This window comes from Verruconis gallopava (genome assembly GCF_000836295.1).
Source record: "Verruconis gallopava strain CBS 43764 unplaced genomic scaffold supercont1.3, whole genome shotgun sequence".
NCBI classification, from domain to species: domain Eukaryota; kingdom Fungi; phylum Ascomycota; class Dothideomycetes; order Venturiales; family Sympoventuriaceae; genus Verruconis; species Verruconis gallopava.
Genome location: NW_015622139.1, coordinates 1,285,288 through 1,307,872, shown reverse-complemented (window position 1 = coordinate 1,307,872; position 22,585 = coordinate 1,285,288). Strand labels below are relative to the sequence as shown.

The 22,585-nt window shown below is 43.8% G+C and overlaps 3 protein-coding genes across 3 annotated transcripts; all 3 read left to right on the top strand.

Moving 5' to 3' along the window:
- Positions 1 to 217: 217 nt before the first annotated feature.
- On the top strand, positions 218 to 3,865 carry PV09_01422 (uncharacterized protein; the record flags this gene model as incomplete). The annotated part of the gene is made up of 8 exons (XM_016354307.1): positions 218 to 289; positions 342 to 866; positions 2,491 to 3,095; positions 3,146 to 3,210; positions 3,258 to 3,321; positions 3,374 to 3,473; positions 3,521 to 3,752; positions 3,804 to 3,865. The coding sequence occupies 8 exons, from the start codon at positions 218 to 220 to the stop codon at positions 3,863 to 3,865; spliced, it is 1,725 nt and encodes a 574-aa protein (XP_016218402.1).
- Positions 3,866 to 12,152: 8,287 nt separating this feature from the next.
- Positions 12,153 to 13,205, top strand: PV09_01421 (uncharacterized protein; the record flags this gene model as incomplete). Its single annotated transcript, XM_016354306.1, has 1 exon — positions 12,153 to 13,205. The coding sequence occupies one exon, from the start codon at positions 12,153 to 12,155 to the stop codon at positions 13,203 to 13,205; it is 1,053 nt and encodes a 350-aa protein (XP_016218401.1).
- A 2,864-nt stretch (positions 13,206 to 16,069) lies between these two features.
- On the top strand, positions 16,070 to 22,467 carry PV09_01420 (uncharacterized protein; the record flags this gene model as incomplete). Its single annotated transcript, XM_016354305.1, has 5 exons — positions 16,070 to 16,365; positions 16,413 to 16,698; positions 16,757 to 17,371; positions 17,418 to 22,340; positions 22,420 to 22,467. The coding sequence occupies 5 exons, from the start codon at positions 16,070 to 16,072 to the stop codon at positions 22,465 to 22,467; spliced, it is 6,168 nt and encodes a 2,055-aa protein (XP_016218400.1).
- Between the last annotated feature and the right edge of the window lie 118 nt (positions 22,468 to 22,585).

Sequence of the window (22,585 nt, the reverse complement as noted above, 5' to 3'; positions counted from 1 at the left end):
CTCTAATTCGAGCTTGATAATTAATCTCTTGATATAAGTTTAATGCTAATACATGTTACTCTAACAAGCGTTGATATTTAGAATTATTTTCAGTAATGCGAATGTGTTACTAGCTTGTCCACTATAGCACCTGAGATGTGCTTAATCTAAATAAACAGTCTTTAAGTTTTTACATTTATCAAGTTCACTTCCAAGTTGCAGCGCAGCTTGTAATAACATGGACGATAAAAAGAAAGTATGGGTCGACGAGCCCTTCATTCTGATAAGCCCTTCAAGAAGCGGCGCTGAGGTATGCTTTCTGAACCTTTAGTGAATGACTATAGCTACTGATACCTTAAAAGATAGGCAAAAAGCTTCCTCCTGCCAGAGCACTTGCTGCTGAAATGTCCGTCGTGCACAATGGATTGATCCGTGGGATCAACTCTGTTTACAATCAATGTGTCAATGTTGCAACCAAGGGCAGTAAACAAGACAAGATTGACTTTGCGAATTATGCGTCACAGTGTGCAAAGCTCTTGCACATGCATCATGACCATGAAGAGGAAACACTTTTCCCGAAGATGAATGAACTTGCTGGAGTTCCTGGACTAATGGACGGCAATGTTAAAGAGCATGCAGCATTCCATGATGGATTCGCCAAATACGATGATTATCTCACACTTGTCAAAGAAGAGAAGGTCGATCTTGATGGGGAGACTTTGCGAGGTCTTATTGACAACTTCATGCCATCCCTATACAGTCATCTCGTAAACGAGGTCGATTCCCTGGTCGCTCTCGAGAAATATGACGAAATAGATTGGATTCAGTGGTTTAACAATGAAATTGAAAAATGGAACAAAGTTTTGATGAGGCAATCAGATTTTCGAGTAGGTTCATGGATATTATACCTCAATCGTTTTCAAGGCTGCTAACTTCAGGCCATATAGACACAGATTGTGCCTCTATACCTTGCGTTGCACGATGGCTCGTACGAGAACGGAATATGGAGCCACTTTCCCCCAATGCCTTTCTTACTATTATGGATACTGCGTTTTTTATTTATGCATAAGAATATGCGGTGGTGGAGGTTTGCCGGATGTGACCTCTATTCCCGTCCGAAAGAGCTTCCATTCGCGTAATAAGCTCTCCATCTGGAGATATCCTTTGAACTGGGTATATAATCCAATATTCCTATCTAGTTTCATATTTTGGTCTTGTATATGATTTCTGTTATTTCCAGATAATTAAGACACAATGTCATACTGCACGCAAAAGTTGACCAATGTGACTAGAGCCGCAAATTCTCATGGTATCTTTAGCCTGAAAGCCTGCAGTGTTTTTTTTACGGCCTTTTTCCTTATTCTAGAAGAACTCAATAAGCGAACACTTGTACTTAGGTCTTAATCATCCCTTGAGTTGCCGATATGATGTTGAATCTGACACTCCTTGTTTTCGGACCCCAAAGTTTACGCCATGGCGAACTAGGATCCCATGCCAGCAAGTTTCATCTCTAGCCACTTAGAGACTAAAAATAATAAGTAGCTAGAAAGCATTTTATTATGTGGCTGCATATTTCATTCACCGTGCTGATGCCCAGCATCTTACACTGTCCGCATTGAGTGCAATATCATTCTTCAGAATGTGCCTGACCTCCAGTTTCAGCTTGGAACGGAGGATGCTAACCGACATTTGACATAATCCAGTAGTTCAGTTCGCAGTTGCAAGTGCTTACGTCTAATTTGTTTGCATGATCATCTTAGCGAATTGCGTTCTTTTGCCAATAACTTAGGATAACATGTGATAGCAAAGTGCACAGGGAAGTATTCATCCTGATATGGAAAACCGCCATAGTTGCACCTTTGCTTTTGGCACCTGCATAAAATACATATTTCGGTATTAGGAAATATTTCGAGTATCAATCAGCCTTGGCAATTTTGATCAAGTGCGCCGCAATCACGTTGGTCAAGCCTACAATAGGTTGCTCGCACAGTTCACCGCAATTACGCAAGTGTTAGTTTTTTTTTCCAGCTACAGATTGCGAAGCGACATCTGTTCCTAAGCTTGAAAAGCAAGCACTATCCTTTTCTCACCATAGACAGAACGGCCAATAATTACTACTTAGTTCATCTTCTTCTGAAATCTACAGGTCGTTTTATCTTAATTTAGGACGGCAATTAACGGCAGAGTGTTTGATGAGATTTTCTGGAGCAGAAAATTTTCATATTTTGCGTCTTTGGAATGTAATAGGTGAACATAATCATCCAAGCTCTATTCTGCATATTCGGGAAAAAAGTTCTAACAGATGAAAAACAGTGAAACTGCAATCATTTAGACCCTATTAAAGCATAATGACCCTTAATATCATTATTATTGGAGCAGGGATTGCAGGCCTTTGCGCGGCGGTATCTTTTCGACAGGCTGGACATTCAGTGAAAGTACGTATGCTGACCTTCACAATTATCCCTAGGTATTCTCTGATATTATGTTGTGCTAGGCTAAAAACTATGGTAGATCTTTGAAAAATCCGCGTTTGCAACAGAAGTTGGTGCCGCACTTGTCATTACGCCCAATGGAGTCCAGATTCTCTCCCAGCTCGGATTTTCCTTCACCAATGCCCGAGCGGTAAAGTTAAAATTTTGGAATGTTCTTAATGGCGAAAATATGACCTTATTGTCGAGTATCGACCTCCGCGCTGCAAACGAACGATTTGGAGCAGAGCCTTGGGCTGTACATCGCGTGGACCTCCACAATGAATTACTTCGTCTAGCAACTTCTTCAAATGGCCCCGGTACACCAGTTAAGCTTCATCTATCTTCTGAAGTACTTCGAGGCTCAATAGATGGTGTTGTTTTTTTGAAAGACGGCTCCACTTACAGTGCAGATCTAGTTGTTGCAGCAGATGGTCTTAAATCTGTTTTGAGGGAGGAAGTAACGTCAGCACAACCAATCATATCGACAGGTATGAGTGCATTCCGCTTCTTAGTTGATACCCACCAAATCAAAGAAAATGAGAAGCTGGCTGGGCTTATGCCAAAGCTCAGTGGTGGAGCAAATCTTATTGCGGACGTGAAAGAGACTGCAAAAGAGCGACATATGATGTGGTATGCATGTCGAGAGTAAGTCATCTGATCTCAACTTGTTTAAGTAATGCTGAGAAAACGACTAGTGGTGAAGTTCAAAATGTTGTAGGCATACATCCATCAAGAAATTTTAACGAAATTGATTCAGAGAGTGAGTATGGAATATATAAAGGAAACAGGAGCCTAACGTGTGTTTAGTGGCAAGAGAAATCATGCTTGATGAGTTTCGAAATTTTTCTCCAGACTTATTGGAAGCAATTAGGTATGCTTCAAACTTCGGCAGCGATGGAACTAAGTTGATCTGAAATCCACAGGCAAGCTTCTGAAGTAAAGTGTTGGCCGTTGTTCACTCATGAGCCCCTACCCGTCTGGCATAAAGGCCGTATTGTTTTGATCGGTGACGCAGCACATCCGGTATGGTTATATAAAAATATCTTAATCATTACTGATGGAAATTCTAGATGTTGCCGTTCGGTGGACAAGGTGCGAACATGGCAATAGAGGATGGAGGCTCACTGGGATACATTTTTAAGAATATCTTTGATACGGCAGCTATTCCAGAAGGATTACGTTACTTTCACAACGCTCGGCATTCACGCGCCTCAAGGGTGCAAATCTTGTCAAGTGTACGTGCAGGTAAAGAAAAGGATGTCGAGGAGAAGCTTCTTCAATACAGTGACCCCCCAGGTTCAAGTACGTTCTGCGCATGTTCGATATATCGGCTTTAGGAGCTGACCACAAAAGGAGTACCTACAAATATGATGGAGCGTACAGCGCACGATTTTGGGCAAGTGGGAACGTTTTGATTCAAGATCTGAAAAAGCTAATAATTATGTAGGTTTAATGCTTTTAAGAAATGTGAAGAAGTCATGAAAGGATGAATATGGTTTAAGCTGAATCAATTGCATTTATTATTCATTCTTTTTCACATCGGCGACCTTGAGAATTAATTTGATTTTAGTTGCAGTTTTAAACATTTGATTTACAACTTGACTTCCATTCACAATTTAAGTCCCCAGTTTTGAATTTCTGTCTAAATTTTTATATTCTATAACCATCGCTTGTACAAGCGTATAAAGTTATGAATTATCTATAGTTCAAGATTTCTGCGTCAAACCTATCGGCAAAGCCGAACTCTTCAATGTTATTTTCCCTGCTAAAACTTTGATTGGGACTGAAGCAAGTACATCAAAGACGTTGACGTTACTTTTCACGTCCTTATGTATCCAGTTCACTACTTCAATAGCCAGTAGACTGTCAATTCCGTAACTATGAAGAAACCGCTCCGTATCGATTTCATCTGAAGGTATTTGCAAGATCCTTGAAATTTGGTCAACAAAAGCTTCCGTAACAGCTGTTATTGCCTGTTCAATGGATTTTGCTCGAGCTATATGAGTGTATGTCGGCGCATTTTTTTGATCAGAAGATGTTAGGGTGCCCAAGTTCTTCAAACCGATGAGATCCATGATGCGAAATTTAGGGTGTTCAAGGTAGTATGGGCGATCGATGCCGGCTTTTATCGCGCTGCCTCCTGTAGCAAGTCCAGTGATTATTTGTTCAGGACCTGTGCCTTTGATGGCACCTTCAATAGCAAGCTCCATAATGGCATGAAATTCTGCCTCATTAATCCCATACGGTTCTTCCCATTGTCGTAGGTTGTCCGTGATGCCTTTTTCTGCCAGAACACCAATCTCGCGCATAATGCCAAGATCTATAGTCGTGGCATGGACTCCTAGAGAGCGGAGATAAAAGGCCAACTCGTCTTCGTACGCTCCTGCCGCGCTGTAATTGCTCTGTCCACGGTTGCCAAAAGTGGCTACCGCAGAACTAAGAATTACGAAAAAGTCCACATTCGGCACGTGCTTATAAAGATTCCAGCTGCCCTGAATCTTGGGCCGCGTGGCGTTGATCCATTGTTTATGGGTCATTTTGACAAAAAGAGAATCATTCAACACCATGGCACACTGGAAAATGCCTCGGATCTTGCCCAACTCTCGCAAGCATGTGTCAATCGAAGATATGACAGCGCTCTCTGACGTGATGTCGCATCTTGTAATCTGAACTTGAACATCTTGGGCTTCGAGTTTGTGTAGTAGATCTCTCGCAACGCTTGAAGAGGCCCCCGAACGGGATAAAAAGCACAGTTTCCGCGCACCAAGCTCAACCAATTTTGTTGCCAGGCTTCGGCCAATACCACCAAGCCCACCAACGAGGATGTAGGCTGCCTCTGGATCTAGAGAAATAGCATTTTTTTGATAATCAAGGACAGATACTATGTCCTCATCACCCCACGTGAGAACAAGTTTTCCAAGATGCTTGCCGGCTTGCATTAGACGGAAAGCTTTCTCAACCTCTGAGATTGGATATGATGTTATTGGAACAACAGGTTTCGATATTCCTCGGCGTATGAATTCAAAGGATCCTTCAACAATGGAACCCATTAAATCTGGTCTGCTGTGCTGAATATGTGCAAGATTGAGGAACGTGAATGTTGCGTCTTGTTTGAAAGGTGCCATCTCGAGACCCGTGTTGTTCAAAATGTCCCGTAACCCTATCTCAATAAAATAGCCGAACGGACCAATACAGTGCCACGTCTGTCGAAGCGCCTCTCCAGAGAGCGAATTAAGGATGACATCAACACCTCGTCCTCTTGTCAAACGCTTAATACCTTTGGCAAAACTGGTGTCGCGGGAGTTGAAGATGTGTTCATCAGGAATACCGTAAGTGTCGCGAATCAGCCGTCTTTTAGTCTCACTTGATACCGTGGCAAAGATGATCATGTTAAAATGCTTCGCTATCTGTATAGCGGCTTGCCCCACACCACCAGCTGCTGCATGGATGAGGATTGACTGTCCTGGCCTAACTCTAGCCAATACAATCAGAGCATACCATGCGGTCCCATGTACTGTTGGAATCGAAGCTGCTTCTTCGAACGTCATAACTGCCGGAATTAGCGCACAGTAGTCTGCTCGCGTACGAGGATGCGTGCTATGAGTTCCGTGGCCAACGAATGCGACTCTGTCGCCAACCTTGAATTTTGTTACGGCTGTGCCAATACGGCGAATGACTCCAGCCCCGTCAACACCTAGCCTCTCATCTGGAATTTGACCCATGACAGTCATTACATCACGGAAGCTGAAGATTGTTAGCAAACTGAATATTCTAATAGTTTGATGACGTACTTTATTGATGATGCTTTAATCTCTATCTCCACTTCGTTTGCATCAAGTTCCTTGACTGCGGCATGATCGATCTCCATACACAACGTATTTAACATTCCAGGCGACGTTATTGTCATTTTGAGGGCAGTTCCAGCAGCTCTCAAAGGAATTTTTGTAGTTGTTTTCGCCTCAGTATGGAGCAGACGATTGATGTTATTGTTCATCGCATAATCCTCTAGAACTCGACCGGTATGCAAAACTCCATTTTCCACCCTGAATTCGTCATCAGAAGACCGAGATTCAAGGATCATGGAGACTAAACTTGCAAGTTTCGGCCACGACATTGTTGTTCCAGTGGCATGGAAAGTGGTGAACTTCATTCCGGGAACTTCGTTTCTGACAACACGAGCAAGGCCGTCCACAATCATCGAACTTGGACCATGGAAGCATGTGATCCATAAGATTTCTGCGGCATTAAGGATAATTTTCTTGATGGCAGCGAAGTTTGTTTCCGTAATATCCTCGAGGATGGATTCCTGCAACTCCAAAAACGAAATGCAACATTTGCCAGCAAGAATAGATTCTTCTGATCCCAACATAAATATTTCTGCCGCATAGCCCCTTGACTTGAGAGTAGCACTCATGATATCAGTTGCAGACTTCAATGTATCAGTGAACTTGGGTGGTGTAATAAGGTAGATGTGTTTAGCCCGCCCCGGCATAGGATCATTTGGTCTAGGGGGTGAAGACAAGTGTTTTCTCGCGGTGACGAAGCTTAGTCCTTCCTTGCGGACTATCGTATCGCTTTTCAACTCAGAGCTGAGCCTTGATAAAAACCACGCCAAAACACTTTCATTTACCCATACGCAAAGTCTTCCCTCTGGTTTTAGACTTTCTGCGGTCTTTAGGATCATGAGTTCGATTTCTGAACTGAGGTTTAAAATATCTGGCAACAAAATCACGTCATAGTGTTCTTCAATGAAAACAGTATTCAATGCTGTTTGATTGGAATCCAGAGCAACAACAGAAGCTGACGGCAAGAATTTTTTCAAGTATGAGGTTAATCCAGGATCTTCGGACGTTATGGTGACATTCGCAGTCTCTAAAACTTCAGGCATCTTGGCAGAAGCTATTTGAGAGCTTTTCGAGGTAATTTCTAAAATCGAAATTCCTGGATTAGAGTGGTGAAGCAATTCAAGAAACTGTTCAGGTTAGCCCTTAAAGCAATAAGCATGCAAAACTTCATGAGACTTACTTTAATCAAACAATTCGAAGTTTTATGACTCTGTAATTCGTTTGCAAGTTCTTCCTCAGACAAAAAGTCAACAGCAGGCCTCCAAATAATTTTACTCGCGAGACTTCTGGTATTATCCTGATCATTGACAACCGCACTTGTTGCAACTTCAGCTAGGAGAAGCCCTTGGATATTAATAGTAGGTGCATTTTCACCGCTATCCAGCATTACAATATCAGCAGTCATGTCTCGTAGTCCATGCTTTTTCAAAGTCGAATGCCCTGAAAGTTTAGTTCCTGGCAACCAAGGAATATCGCTCGAAATCGTTATTTCAGCAATAAACTTAGGCACCATTGCACCTAGTGTAAAGTATCTGAAGGATGCTGCGAAAGCAAGGTGAAAGATGGAGTCTAGTGTTCCTGGATGAACAACATGAGGTCTACAGCAACCACATGAAACGCTGTTTGCTATATCGGGAATTTCAACGATTCCGTAGGAATTACCGTCTCTGTTTCGCACTTCACGTACATTTGAGAAAGAGGGACCGTATTCCAGGCCAATTGAAGTAAAATGATTGTAAAGTTCGACACAATTGATAACAGTTTCGCATGACGCCTTCGATTGGAGCACTCGTGATTGTAGATCATGGAACTCGAAGACCATCTCTCTACGCGCTTCTGAGTTTGCTTCGAGCTCATACTCGATCAGCAAGAGCCCAGAACAGTTTGAAACAAGGGTCTCTCCGTCTTGGCAGCTTGTAATTGAGAACTCTGTCCAGGTTGACGTAGAATCCCGTGTCCCGACCAAGTGTGGCCGCAGTTGAATGATACATTCCAAGTCCTGCTCTTCAGAGATGATAGCCGCAGATGTAAATTGAACGTCTCGTAATTTATACGATAGTATCTGTTTCGTATCATCAGCTATCTGACCAGCAGCTTCGATTGCCATGGCTATATATCCAGCGGCTGGATACAATGTTGTGCCTTGGATTTTGTGATCCAGAAGCCAAGGATCTTCTCCAAGTCTGATCATTCGCCTCCAAGCTCTTTCCCTCGGGCTCAAAGACGGAAGGGGCGCTCCAATGAGACTCTGTCTTGGCTTCTTCCGGTAGAGATATTCCTTTTCGAACCTTGTATCATGATAATACCTTTGTGAGTGCTTCCAGGGATAAGCTGGTAAGTCGAAGAGAGGAACGATCTTTCGGCAGCTTGCATATGAATTCACTTCTTTCCAGTTCACTTCAAAACCCCGACTCCAAATTGCTCCCACAATATGCAAAGCCGTTTCAGCAGCATTTTGGTTGCGAACCACGAGCGACTCGTATGGGATGTTATCTATGTTGTATTTTGAGAGCGTCTGCAAAACCGGTCCCCTGAGTGCACTGTGCGGTCCAACTTCGATTAGAAAATCCACGGCATTTTCGGTGGAACGTTTTGCATCTCTCATAGGTCGCGCCATGTCGTGAATGGCATCAGAGAATCTTACTGGTGACGTAAGATTGCGAACCCAGTTAACCACTCCAAGCTGGTCCGCCTGTATGATACATCCTGTTACGCTGGAATGCATAGTGCACTCGCGCAACGGTTGCAGTGCTTCAATATCCGCAATCTTCTCGTAGTACTCTTGAGCAATGTTGTGCATGTGTGGACTATGGTATGCCGTGTCAACTTGAAGCTTTCTGGCAAATATTCCATTAGATTTGAGCATCTGTAACAATTGATCAATACCAGATGTGTCTCCTGATAGAGTCACACTGGTAGGAGAATTGACGCAAGCGATTACAACTTCTCCATCTGTTGTTTTTGAGATCCACTCTTGAGCGTTCTCTTGGGTCAGGCCAACCGCCATCATTGAGCCATGGATCCCAGGTGCGGATTTTTTTAGCTCAGCTGCAAGTAACCCTCGATAATAGGCTATTTTCCATGCGTCTTCCCTGCTCAGAGCACCCATTGCATAAGCTGCCGCAATCTCACCACTTGAGTGGCCGACAACGGCTGTCGGAAAGATATTCCAACTCTGGAGGAGGTCTACGAGAGCGACTTGCAGCACTGTACACAACGTCTGGCTGAATTCAGCTAAGTGAAGGTTTGAGGTTGTTTTTCCTCGACATATTTCTTCGACCGTCGACCATGGACACGAACATGCTTCACGAAGGTATGTATCAGAGGCAAGTACCGCGTCTCTAAATACTGGATAAGACATAAGTTCTATGCCCATTTTTGGCCACTGTGCTCCTTGTCCGGTGAAAACAAATCCTATTCGGAGTCCCCTGGATGATGAAGATATTGGCATTACGTTCTCCGGGGTGTGCAGAATTTGTCCCAACTCGTCTAATGATGATGCCGTGACGCATGTTCTGAAAGTCAGATGCGATCTTCGCTCGCAGAGTGTGAATGAAAGCCTGGACATGAATTCTTCATGTTCTTCACTTCTCGCGTTGAGGTCATGCGACTTCTTAGTCACATAATCTGCTAGAGAGGCTTTCACACGCGATATTCCATCTTTATCTTGAGCACTTATGAGGTACAATCGTCGCTTTGATGTCGAATTAACCGAGTGGCTCTCCAAGCATTTGATTCGAACATTTCCAGCTTTCGAAATTAGGTCATACGTGGTGTGCCCCTCGAAGTATTGGTCCATAAGTCCACGCTCCTTCAAATAAGAAAATTTGTCGTCAATAATAGCATGTGCATTCGTCCCTGCATAACCAAAAGAATTGATGCTGATGCGACGCAAAGTATCTGCCGACCAGTCTGTCAGCATTTTTGGGACTTGAAGATTCCATTCGTCGAATTTTATCTTCGGATTCGGACAGTTGAAATGAATATTTGGTGGTATTTTCCCAGCTTCTAGCATCAGTACACCTTTTATCAGGCCTGCAACACCAGCAGCGGCTTCAAGATGACCAATCTGCATTCTGTCAGACACTGCAAATAAGATATGAGAGTGTGACCTGCGTTTGTTTTAACCGATCCTACTATTATTTTGTTGGCTGCTTTGCGCGCTAAACCGAAAGTTCGACCTAATGCCTGCATCTCTGCCAAATCTCCTGCCTGTGTACCAGTTCCCTTCACAATGATTAGGATACTGTATCATTATTGATGATATTGACTTACATGGGCCTCAACATAGCGTGTATCATGAAGTTCGAGTCCGGCTTCTCGATAAACATCTTCTATCAAGGTCGCTTGTGCCGATGCACTCGGAAAAGTAAGGCCTTTAGTGTGTCCGTCGTGATTTGATCCAGTCCCACGAATTACAGCCCGTATGGGATCATCAGCACGCAAAGCTTCATCAACGCGTTTCAGTATGACGCAGCCAAAGCCTTCACCACGGCCGTATCCATTTGCTGATTCGTCAAACGCTTTGGATTTTCCATCAGGAGACAGGAAATCCTGATTTGACAAGAACATGAACATATCTGGGTTTAAAAGCAAGCTCGTGCCGCCAACAATCGCAATGTCAGATTCACCAATGCGTAAACTCACGCAGGCTTGGTGAAGAGCTACGAGGCTAGATGAACAGGCTGTATCCAAAGTAAAACATGGTCCGCGCAGATCCCAAAGCCATGATAATCGACCAGACAGCGAGGTAGTGCAAGATCCAGTCGCACTGTACATTGGAGCACTTTCCGGATCACGATATATCATTTCTTTGTAGTCGCTGGTAAAATGACCCATGAAAACTCCTGTTTTGGTTCCTGCGATTTTCTCTAGTGGTATCCCCGCTCGTTCTAGTGCTTCGTACGCCACCTCGATCATGATCCTGTGCTGCGGATCGATGGCCTCAACTTCAACTTTTGAAAGCTTGAAAAAGCTTGCATCAAATGTTGAGATGTCATCTTTCAAAAAATGCGCTCCTTCAGTTATGCTACAGTTGCGGGATTTCGTCGGTGTAGAGAACGCTTCAATATCAAACCGCTCTTTTGGTATCTTTGACCATGCCGCTATGAGAGAGCAATCAGCTGAAACGTAATTTCAGCGCGGAATGGGATGGAAACTCACACTTTCCCGCACATATTGACTCCCAAAAGGCCTGAGGATTTTCGCAATCGCCAGGGAATCGACAGGACAAACCTACCACGGCTATTGACTGACGGTCTTCAAGTTTTTTAGCCCCCATGATTCATTCTGATGTCTGTCTGGACTGTCTTGCTTGCTATATAGAGTAGATCAATAATCGATTTAATATTTTCTCTAATGAGAATTTCAAGAGGAAAGAATGCTTTTTTGTAATTCTTCTCCCTTGTAAACGACAAGTATTTGGGTTAACCCGTACTCCATTAGGCTGATACCAATTGCACAAAAAGTGAGCTGTGACGAAGTTACAGGGTATCACCACATCACCCCTGATAAATGACTAGTCGCTCAAGCCACAAACGGGCCAGAATCCTTGGATGATAGTCTGACATGCATTGACCCCTGAAATTCAGAATAATCGCTATCAACAAAAATTCTGCGGTTCCTGAACTGTTCAGCTGCATGGGCTGCTGATTTTGGGGGCCTTTTCAGTGCATGCCACGTGCCAACGGTAGAGCGAACCTGCATTATCTTAAAGAAGTCCAGCAAAGAATACGAGTCAGGCGCCTCGGACCGAGCTACTGTGGATTTGATGATTTGCAGAAGAAATTTCAGTTTCCCAGCAAATACTCTGTATCGGTCACTTACTTTTCTTTACTCTCGCATTTTTAGACTTATTATGGAAACGACCAACGAGATCTTACGAATCATTGCTGATGAGGCCGGTGTGGCGAATGATGAATTGGTAGACGAGAGTGAGTTCAGGGACCTGGGAATCGACAATATACTCGCCAAATGCATAATTTCGCGTATTCGCGAAGAGCTTGATCTTGAACTATCACCTACATTTTTCATCGATAATGCAACAGTGGCGGATCTTAAGATCAATTTGGGGAAACGCCTGCCTTTGAATTGTATGGCCAGCAATAACCAGCCGGCACCCCCTGTAACCGAGAGATCTCGTCCTTTATCTCTTGTGCTCCAAGGTACAAAAGAAACATGCTCTAGGCGCATTTTCCTTTTGCCTGATGGCAGCGGCTCAGGAATGGCTTATGCACGTCTTCCTAGGATCGGTCCTGATATATGTCTTATCGCACTGAACAGCCCATACCTTCAGTTGGGATCTTTCACTACCTTCAGAATGAAAGATGTTGCTGAAATATGGGCTGATGAGATCCAATTGCATCAACCACATGGGCCATATCTGGTGGGAGGATGGTCTGCAGGAGGCTACTATGCATTTGAGGTTGCAAAACGTCTAATAGCAAAAGAGGAGAGAGTTGAAAAACTTGTTTTGATTGATAGTCCGTGTCGCCTTGAGTATGAGGCTCTGCCAATAAGTGTTGTGCAGTACTTGAGCAGGAACAATCTCATGGGTAATTGGGGAAGCAAATCACCGCCAGGTTGGCTGATCGATCATTTTGACATCACGATCAGCGCAATACAGAGATACATGCCTACAGAAATGAATGGGCCACATAATCCGGATGTCTTTATCATTTGGGCAAAAGAGGGCATAATCCATGATCGCAACACCTCCAAGATCGAACTGGATATGAACGTTAAGGTGACACGCATGTTGATTGAACGTCCAAAATCATCTGGTGCATTGGGATGGGATAAATTGTTCCCAAGTTCAAGGTTGAGAGTGGCAGAAATGCCAGGTAATCACTTTACGCTTGTGTATCCTCCAAATGTGAGCTCATTTTTCGACAATTATCGCGATACCTAGCTGATTCAATACGTAGTGCGCCGTACTTTCTGTTTTGATGAGCGATCTAATATGCAATTCTGAGAACCTTCAAGGTCCATGGCAGATAATTTAGAGCTCTAGTTAAAAACAGAGTAGAACGAGGAAATTAATTTGCGCATTAGTCTGAAATAATGAGCCTAACTGATGCATTGAGTGGGAATAAGCCGCAATATGAGTCTTGAATTAGGTGGAAAAAAAATTAGCTATGTATGAATTTCTACGAACTTCGGCAGTATATCACAGCGGCGACAGTAGGCTAGTATGGAGCGCTGCTCTATGCTTCTCTAATTCTCCTGCTTGTGTTGCGGTGACTTTGATGAGCGAAGAGAAAGAAGACAAATTGAATATGAATAACTCCGTAAACATGCGGAGTTACAAATTTTCTGCTGTAAAGTCGTAAGAGGATGGTTAAGAACCGAGGCAAAGGGAATTGGATAGCACCATCGATAGCATTAAGTGAAATAATTCAATCTAAGGCTGGAATGTTTTCTTTGAGTGCTTCCCTAATGCTCTGATCCGTTTTCCAAAAATGTAGAATAAGTAAGGAATAGGAAGCATTGCAACAGCGATAAAGCCAAGTAGACTGAGACCCCAGTTAGGGTTCAGATTTTCAAATACTACACATAGGTTAGCTTTCGATGCATATCTGCCGCTGATTCCACTCACAGGCCCGAGAAAATAGTGGAAAAGCTCCGGCAAGAATGCTTCGCATAAACATATTTGCTGCTAGTGTGCTTGCAGAGAGCATTAGGTATGTGTCAACAAGATAGGCTAATGCGCTTTGAAATATAGCAAAAAATCCGAGACTTAAACAAGCAGAGCCAACACAAAAACCAATCCAGTGAATACTTGGTTTTGCTGTCCAAGCCATAATGAAAAGACCAGCGGTGAAAAACACGGATCCGACCATCATGGGTAACAGCCGAAGCTCCGGTATAGCTTTGTTATCGTTTATTGCAACTTTTTTCTTATAATTTGCAGCACCGGCAGCAAGAACAATGCCTCCAAAGATAACCCCAATGATCATAGCGCAAAATGGAAGGGTCGATACAATGGCGTTCCATCGGCGAATTAGAGCGAATTCGTACTGCACCGCGGGAACTGCTCTGAAGGCTTTTTAGCGTTGACTATAGAGAAGGCTGCAGTGAACATACAGGTAAATGATAGCGTACGTAAATGCGGAGTATAGATTCATGAAGAAAGCAATAGGATCTATCATCATCTCGAACGGGACAATGAGATACCTTCTAGATATAGCTTTGAATGTGATTCCTACTTCCTCGCTCTTGGCATGGGCAGCCCAGTTCTTGGTCTCTAATCGAATGCGATGTGCTTTTCGTGCAAGTAAAACAGGAGCGTAGCTTTCCTCGATCCAAATGACACTGGATACAAACGCTATCATAATTATGATCCCTGTAACCTAACATTATGCCGCAAGTTAAAATCCTTCAGGGAGGCTGAATAGGCCCAGAACTTACATATTCAGTCCATCTCCAGCCAACTGTCGGCTCTGCAATAACGAGTGCGCCTCCAATTATAGGAGCAAGGAGTGGACCAATGGTAATGGTCAATCCCCAGAGCAGTAAAGCCGGGCCTCTTTGAGTCGTTGGCCACACATCTGCCAACACTCCACCAACATTGCTGAGTGGTGCTCCTCCAAATACACCACCAAAGAACCGCGTAATTAAGAGAGTCTGAATATCTTTTGAGGTCGCGGAGGCAAATGAGAAGAGGCCGAGCGCGAAGATAGGGATCAGAATCGACGGTTTGCGTCCGTATGCTTCAGACATTGGTGCCCAGAGAAGGGGCCCAAAAGCATTTCTGCCTCATGTCAGAACCAAGGATAAAAGTGAAGAGTATCTACAACACACCCAAAAAGATAAAGCGACATCCCCAGCAAAGCAACCTCACTGCTCACATTAAAGTGTTTCTGTATTTGAACAACACCAGAGTTGTAACTAGTCCCTGGTTAGCTAATAGACGATAATCGCACCATGAATTAACACCCACACTGTACTTGCGAACGTTGCACTCATTGTGCATAGACTATAAAGCAAAGTAACAACAATTTTCTTCTTAAAGGGCCAGTTGAGAGCATTATAAACATCGTCTGCGTCATCAAAATCCACTAGCTCTACCTTTGAAGAGGAGTGAAACTTCGTTGATGCATCATGGTCACTCGATACGGGCCGAACTTTCTCCTTGTCGTCCATTATATTGGTAATGGAATTCTGCTGGGCTATTTCAGCGTACGCTCACGAAAGAGATTTGAGCAAAGTCGTACCTCTAACATGTAAAACAACTGATCGAGAGAGAAAACTAATAATTATTCAGTGATACTATCACGAGTTGTGGAAATCAAGTGCAAATCTCAGGGAGTCTTAAGGTAAAAGTACTGATTACAGTACGTCAAGTCGTAATATTGAAGATATCAAGTAATTAACCACTTATTACTCAAGAGAGAAATCATCCTCCGCGGCTCACGATTCCGCATTGGTTGCGGGTCTTGCCGCCGTGGCTCCAAGGTTGTCGACTAGCCCTAACCTTTAGACAAGGATAGCAAAAGCTCAGTCCTCCGCCGCCACAGTTTCAAACTCCGAAAGGATGTGCGGACCCCAAATTCTGGGTGTTTAATTTCTGTAAAAATAGTTTGCTCCAGATTGCTGACAAGCTGACTCCTTGATCAATCTTGCGAGTGAGATATGCAGACCTACGGACAAGGTAGTTCTAAGCATCCTTACAGGGGCTGTAACCCTTATGGCCAAGTCAATATCTTCTCGCAAGCTACCTTTCAGTTGACTGGAATATTGATTGTTTGTCTGCAACATTCAAAAACGGTCAAGATGGAGACAAGACCAGTAAAATTAGTTCTTTTTGGTGATCAAGCTGTCGAGAAATTGACATCCATTCAATCCTTGGTTCGCTTTTCAAAAACCTCTCCTTATGCACGACGGTTTTTGCAAGAAGCCAACGATCTTGTGCAGTTACTCCTCTATCAATTGAGTGAGGAAGATCGTGCATGGAAGTATGAAGTTGGCACGTTACTTAGCATGGCAGAGGATAACACAGCATCAACCGAGCCTAATGCAGTTATTGCCACTGTTCTCATGTGCATTGGGAGATTGGGGGATTTGATAGTGTAAATATCTAGACATCTAACTGGGGTATGCACTGATGATTATATAGCCATGCCGAAGAAGATGCGTCAATTCTTGGATCTCATGATAATCAAGTGCAGGTTCTTGCGTTCTGCACTGGACTCCTTCCTGCTGCAGCACTGATTGCAGCGTGCGATACTAACGATCTCTTCGAACTCGGTAAAGAGATAATCTCCATCACATTTAGAATGAGTCTAGCGATCCAACAGCGCTTGACAATAATTGAAGATTCGAACGCGAGCTGGGCAACCACCTTGGTGTGCAAGACTCCTGAGAGAGTGCAACATATTTTAGATGATTTTCATCACTCAAAGGTATGAACTCGATGACTGAATATACATAGTTCCAGTCTTATGCTTAATTCATACGCAGAACACTCCTTACGCGAAGCGCATAGCAGTTTCCGTGATCTCAACTGATTGGTTAACGATCAGTGGAGCTCCGTCCTCTCTACGAGACCTAATGGAGTACTCTACAGAGTTGAAAAACTGCCCAAAAATCGAAACAGACACAAAGGCTGCACACACACCATATCTTCCACCTCTTGACATGAACTCCATCCTTGGTGACTCTCCACTTCTTGATAAACCCATTACCTCGAAGGCTAGAATTCTGTCACCCTCATCATGTAGACCATATACTGAAAAGAACTTACGCTCACTGCTATCCGAAATGATAGTCGACATCGTATCAAGGACATTGCGGATCGACGAAACTATCAATTCCTGTATTTCAGCATTCAAAAATAGATCTATATCTCTCACTGTGGCAGGCCCTACAGCACACCTACCAGCTGTTGAACGGATGTTGAAGTCGCAAAATATCGTGTACGAGTTCAATCGGCATCGAAATTTAGTAGACATCTCATCATCCCGCAGTGGTTCAGGTCTAGTTGCCGTAGTAGGTATGGCAGCAAGACTTCCTGGAAGCGAAGACGTAGACACATTTTTTGAGAACTTGATGGAAGGTAAAATAGAACTTCAAAAGGTATAAAACACCTATCGACAATTTGATACTATGCTGATGGTAGCAGATTCCACAAAGCAGATTTGAAATTGATCGATATTATGATAGTGATGGAAAAAGTAAGAATAGCACTGCCACGAATCAAGGTACATTTCTCGAGCGGCCTGGCTATTTTGATAATCGTTTCTTCAGTATATCTCCACGTGAAGCTCTTCAAATGGATCCACTTCAGCGAATGCTTCTCACGACCAGCTGGGAGGCCCTGGAAATAGCTGGCTACTCTAGAAACTCGACGCTTTCAACACAAAACAGTCGTATCGCAATTTATTTCGGACAGGCTGCAAATGATTGGAATGATGTTCTCAACAGTGATGATATTGATATTTATTATGTGCCCTCACTGTCAAGAGCATTCGGACCGGGTCGTTTGGCATATCACCATAAGTGGGGTGGTGGTACTTATTCAATAGATGCTGCTTGCGCAACAAGTACCACTGCAATCCATGTGGCATGTCAGGCTCTATGTTCACGCGAGTGTGACATGGCATTGGCAGGAGGTGGCTCTTTATGTGTGTCTCCCATGACCTTTGCTGGACTCAGTAAATCCGGGATGATTTCTAACCGGGGCGGCTGTCGTACATATCATGATGATGCCGATGGATATGCTCGAGGGGAGGGTGTTGGTGTTGTTGTGCTCAAACGCCTGGAAGACGCTACGGCTGAGAACGACAATATTCTTGGGGTCATTCGTGGCCATGCTAGAACATACACCACTACATCATCTTCCATTACACATCCAAGTGCAGAAGCTCAAGCTCATCTTTACAAAGAAATTTTACGACAAACAGCGATGGACCCAAATGAAATCGCCTATGTCGAGATGCATGGAACAGGTACTCAAGCCGGGGATCTGGAGGAGATGAAATCTGTTATACAAGTTCTTGGGCAGCATAGAACGAAGCAAAATATTTTGACCGTCGGAGCCGTCAAAGCTAACGTTGGTCATGGAGAGGGTGCCGCTGGGGTCACTGCATTGATCAAAGTTCTCATGATGATCAAAGAAAGAAAGATTCCTCCCCAACCAGGAATACCTTTCAAAATTAATCGACACTTCCCGGATCTTGACGCACTTCACATACGGATCGCAGGATTTGGAGGAAATGACAACATTTTAAGGCCAAGTCCAGTGTCAAGAAATGGAAAGATCACGTGTTTGCTGAGCAGCTTTGATGCTTCTGGCGGCAACACAGCGTTAATTATCGAGGAAGGGCCCGGTTACTCTGTAAAAACAGAGCATCCGGTAAAATTCCATGTCGTTACTTTGTCTGCGAAAAGCGGACTCTCATTACAACGGAATCAGCAGAGGCTGTTGGATTTTCTAACAAGACACCCAGAGACAGCCCTAGCAGATTTATCGTACACGACAACTGCTCGAAGAATTCACCATCCACTTCGTGCAGCATACACGGGTCATTCAACCAGAGAAATACTCACCAGTCTCCGCGAAGACTTAAGCAGGGACACAAAACTCAGTTCAAAGAAGTTCAAATCACCTAACGTAATTTTTGCGTTCACTGGACAAGGTTCTCAGTATGCCGGCATGGGAAGATATCTTTTCAATCACTGCATTGCTTATCGAAAGATGCTTCAGACTTTCCAAGAAATGTCCGTGCATCAAGGTCTTCCCCAATTCCTTCATCTGCTCTCAGACACAAGGGCAAACATCACTGAATCATCCATTGTTTCTGTTCAAATTGCGATCGTAGCCCTCGAAATTGCCACTGCAAAGTTGCTCAAGTCCTGGGGTATTTATCCGCAAATAGTCATCGGTCACAGCCTCGGGGAGTACTCGGCCTTATGCGTTGCTGGAGTTTTATCTGTTAGCGATACATTGTACTTGGTCGGACGACGAGCACGAATGATGGAAGAGCGACTAGTTTCCGGGGAATATGGGATGCTTGCTGTCGCCAAAGGTGTGGAGGCTGTCATGCAGTTGCTTAACATCGAGAGGAACTCCTTATTGAGAACTCAAATTGCCTGCGTTAACACGCCAAACTCAACAGTTGTTAGCGGTCCACTTATTGAGGTCCAGCATTTGAAAGATCTTTTGGAGCAGAAAGGATCGAAGTCAACGTTTTTGCGCACACCGTATGGCTTTCATTCTGGTCAAATGAGCACAATTCTTGAGGAATACGAGGTTGTCACGAAGTCCGTTACTTTTTGCGCTCCAGTCCTACCGATAGCTTCCACCCTCTTTGGCAGGATTGTTCAAGCTGGCGAACAACAGATTTTCAACTCCAATTATCTCATCCGGCAAACCCGAGACAGTGTAAATTTTATCAGCGCGGTGCATGCCATTCAAACCTATATTCAAACGGAAGCAGCATGGATCGATATTGGACCAGAACCTATTGCTGTGAATTTGGCTCGCAATATCTTGACAAGCAATTCAAACCACTTCCTCTACACAATGAAACAAAACGAAGATAATTGGGAATCAATCTCCAACACACTCGCTTCACTTTATCGTCTTGGAGTGCATATCAATTGGCCATGTTTTCACAGGCCATTCTTGGGCTCACTCTCGCTCGTCAAGATTCCCACGTATGCCTTTGACGAGAAGCAATACTGGAAGCAGTATGCTGAGCGCTATCATTCAGGCCAAACAATTTCGTCGGAGGACGAAAATGTCCTGAAAAGAAAATCCAGACAATGCACGGCCCCTCCGTTCAGAACAACAAGCTTGCATAATGTGGAGGACGAAATAGTTAATGAACAATCTATAAGCGTCACCTTCACATCACACACATCAGAGAAAGATCTAAATGAAGCGATTCAAGGCCATGTGGTAAACGGAGTAGCGATCATGTCAATGAGTATCTTCTGCGACATGGCTAAATCTGCCACATACTATGCATACAAAAAGGTTCACCCAGATCGTGAAGTACCAATCATGAACATTCATGAACTAAAGATGACGAACGCTTTGGTCTTGCTTAATTCAAATTCTCAGCAAATCGTCAAGACAACAGTTACATATTCCGGAGAGTCCGCACATGTTAGCTTCTCATCGACGGCGAAGGGTGCTCGAAGTCAGGATCATGGCAACCTGAGAATATCATTTCAAGACTTTAATACTTGGCCTCTTCAGCAAAAGCAGATGCAATTTCTCGTTGATGCAAGACTAGAGCATTTAAAGGAGATGTCAAACAAGGGGTCAGCACACCGACTGATGAAACCAGTGATCTATAAGTTGTTCGGCAACCTAGTCAACTATAGCACAAGCTACAGAGCTTTGGAAGAAGTTTGGATGGACAATGAATGCCGAGATGCTGCTGGGATCATCAAATTAGCAGATGTTCCGGGCACAGGAAAATTCTTATACAACCCGTTTTGGTCCGATGGCGCCATCCACATTGCAGGATTCCTTCTGAACAGCGGTTTGAAATACGATGAAAATACAGCCTTCCTCTGTATTGGACTGGAGAGCTGGGCCCTAGCGGAGGAGCTGCGCTCAAACGAGTTGTACACCACGTATACTGTTATGCAAGACGGAGGGGTACCTAACATGATCACTGGATCTGTTTTCGTTTATGACAGTAAACAGAAGCTCGTCCAGATTGCAACAGGGATTCAGTTTCAAAAGATGAACCGGACTACTCTCGATGCTCTTCTGAAACTTCATTCATCACCAGGCCAACCGCTAGTCACTGTTGATTCGAGGACAACAATGCAACCAGAGAAGTTGGAGAACAAAATACGTCTTGATGCTCTTATGCCCATACCTTCACAGCACGGTTCACAGTGGGATGTGGCACACAAAGACAGTGGATATGCCACACCGGACAGCCAGAATAGATCCAGCCTCATGAAGACGTTCATTGAGATCGTCTCTTCTGAATGTGGATGCCGTGAATCAGATCTCGAACCAGGGACTCTCTTTTCCGATATTGGTGTGGACTCGTTAATGGCAATCACCATTATTGCGGCTTTTCGAAAACAGACAGCCATCGAACTTCCTATCACATTCTTCATTGAAAACAAAACAATATCAGAAGCAAGTAGAGTTCTTTCTGGTCAATCCACAGACTCTTTTCCACAACCCCCATCAGAAACTCAACAAAGTGGGCTCACCTCTAACATAAACTTGGCTTCGACTGTTACTGTCACAAACGTGGTTAAAAATGATATTTACAGAGACTCTATCGAGGCAGGAGTACCGATGCAATCTCTGGAAGTTTTCAACACAATCCCGCAACCCAATGAAGTCAAGGTGGAAACCAAACAGGTTGTCAAGCAAAGTCAAGTTCTTCTACTGCACGGCAGTCCTTCTTCCTCTGGGCCTAAACTATTTCTGCTTCCGGATGGAACTGGCTCCCCAAGCTGCTACATCGGTTTACCATCTATCAGCCCTTCTATAAATGTCTACGCTGTTAAATCTCCTTACGTTCGCTGTCCAGCGGAGTTTACTTGTGATGTGCGATTTATTTGCGAGTCCTTTCTCTCCGCGATTCGATCAGTGCAGCCAAATGGACCATACCTTCTTGGTGGCTTTTCTTTTGGTGCACTTTATGCATATGAGCTCACGAGAATCCTCATTGAGCAGGGAGAAGTTATCGATTGTCTATTTATTCTTGACATGGCTGTGCCAACTACGATCAAGACTCCTTCGGTTACAGGGCAACTTGTTGCGGAAGCTGGACTTTTACCACCCACTGGGGTTACATCAGCGGCCCAAAAGGAGCATATTGTGAATACAGTCCGGGCAATGGTGGCGTACAGACCCACACCTTATATTTCTGCTTCGAAACTGAAGAAAACGATATTAATATCTTCCGAGGAGCCACTTGCTGCTGGAAAAAATTTTGAATTGTCAACTTGGGCTAGGGGAAGCGATTCAACATATCGAGGTTGGGAAAATCTGATACAAGGAAGCATCGAGTGTAAAGTTGTGAGCACAACTCATTTTGGCCTCTTAAAATATCCAAATGTACGTTTTCCCTACTTACAGTTTTCACCTTCAGTCGCACCAGACATTATTTTTGGACCTCGACTAACATGACACGCAGATCAATACTTTGAGAGATATATGGGTAGAGACATTAACTTCTATGTAAATCATTTCTAACACTACTCTATTTTCCATTCAATGTATTTATCATGTACTTTAAGCTACTGCAACACTCCGAGCTTAATCTACTCAGTATTTCGTGTCCGCACCTGCCGCTATGATAA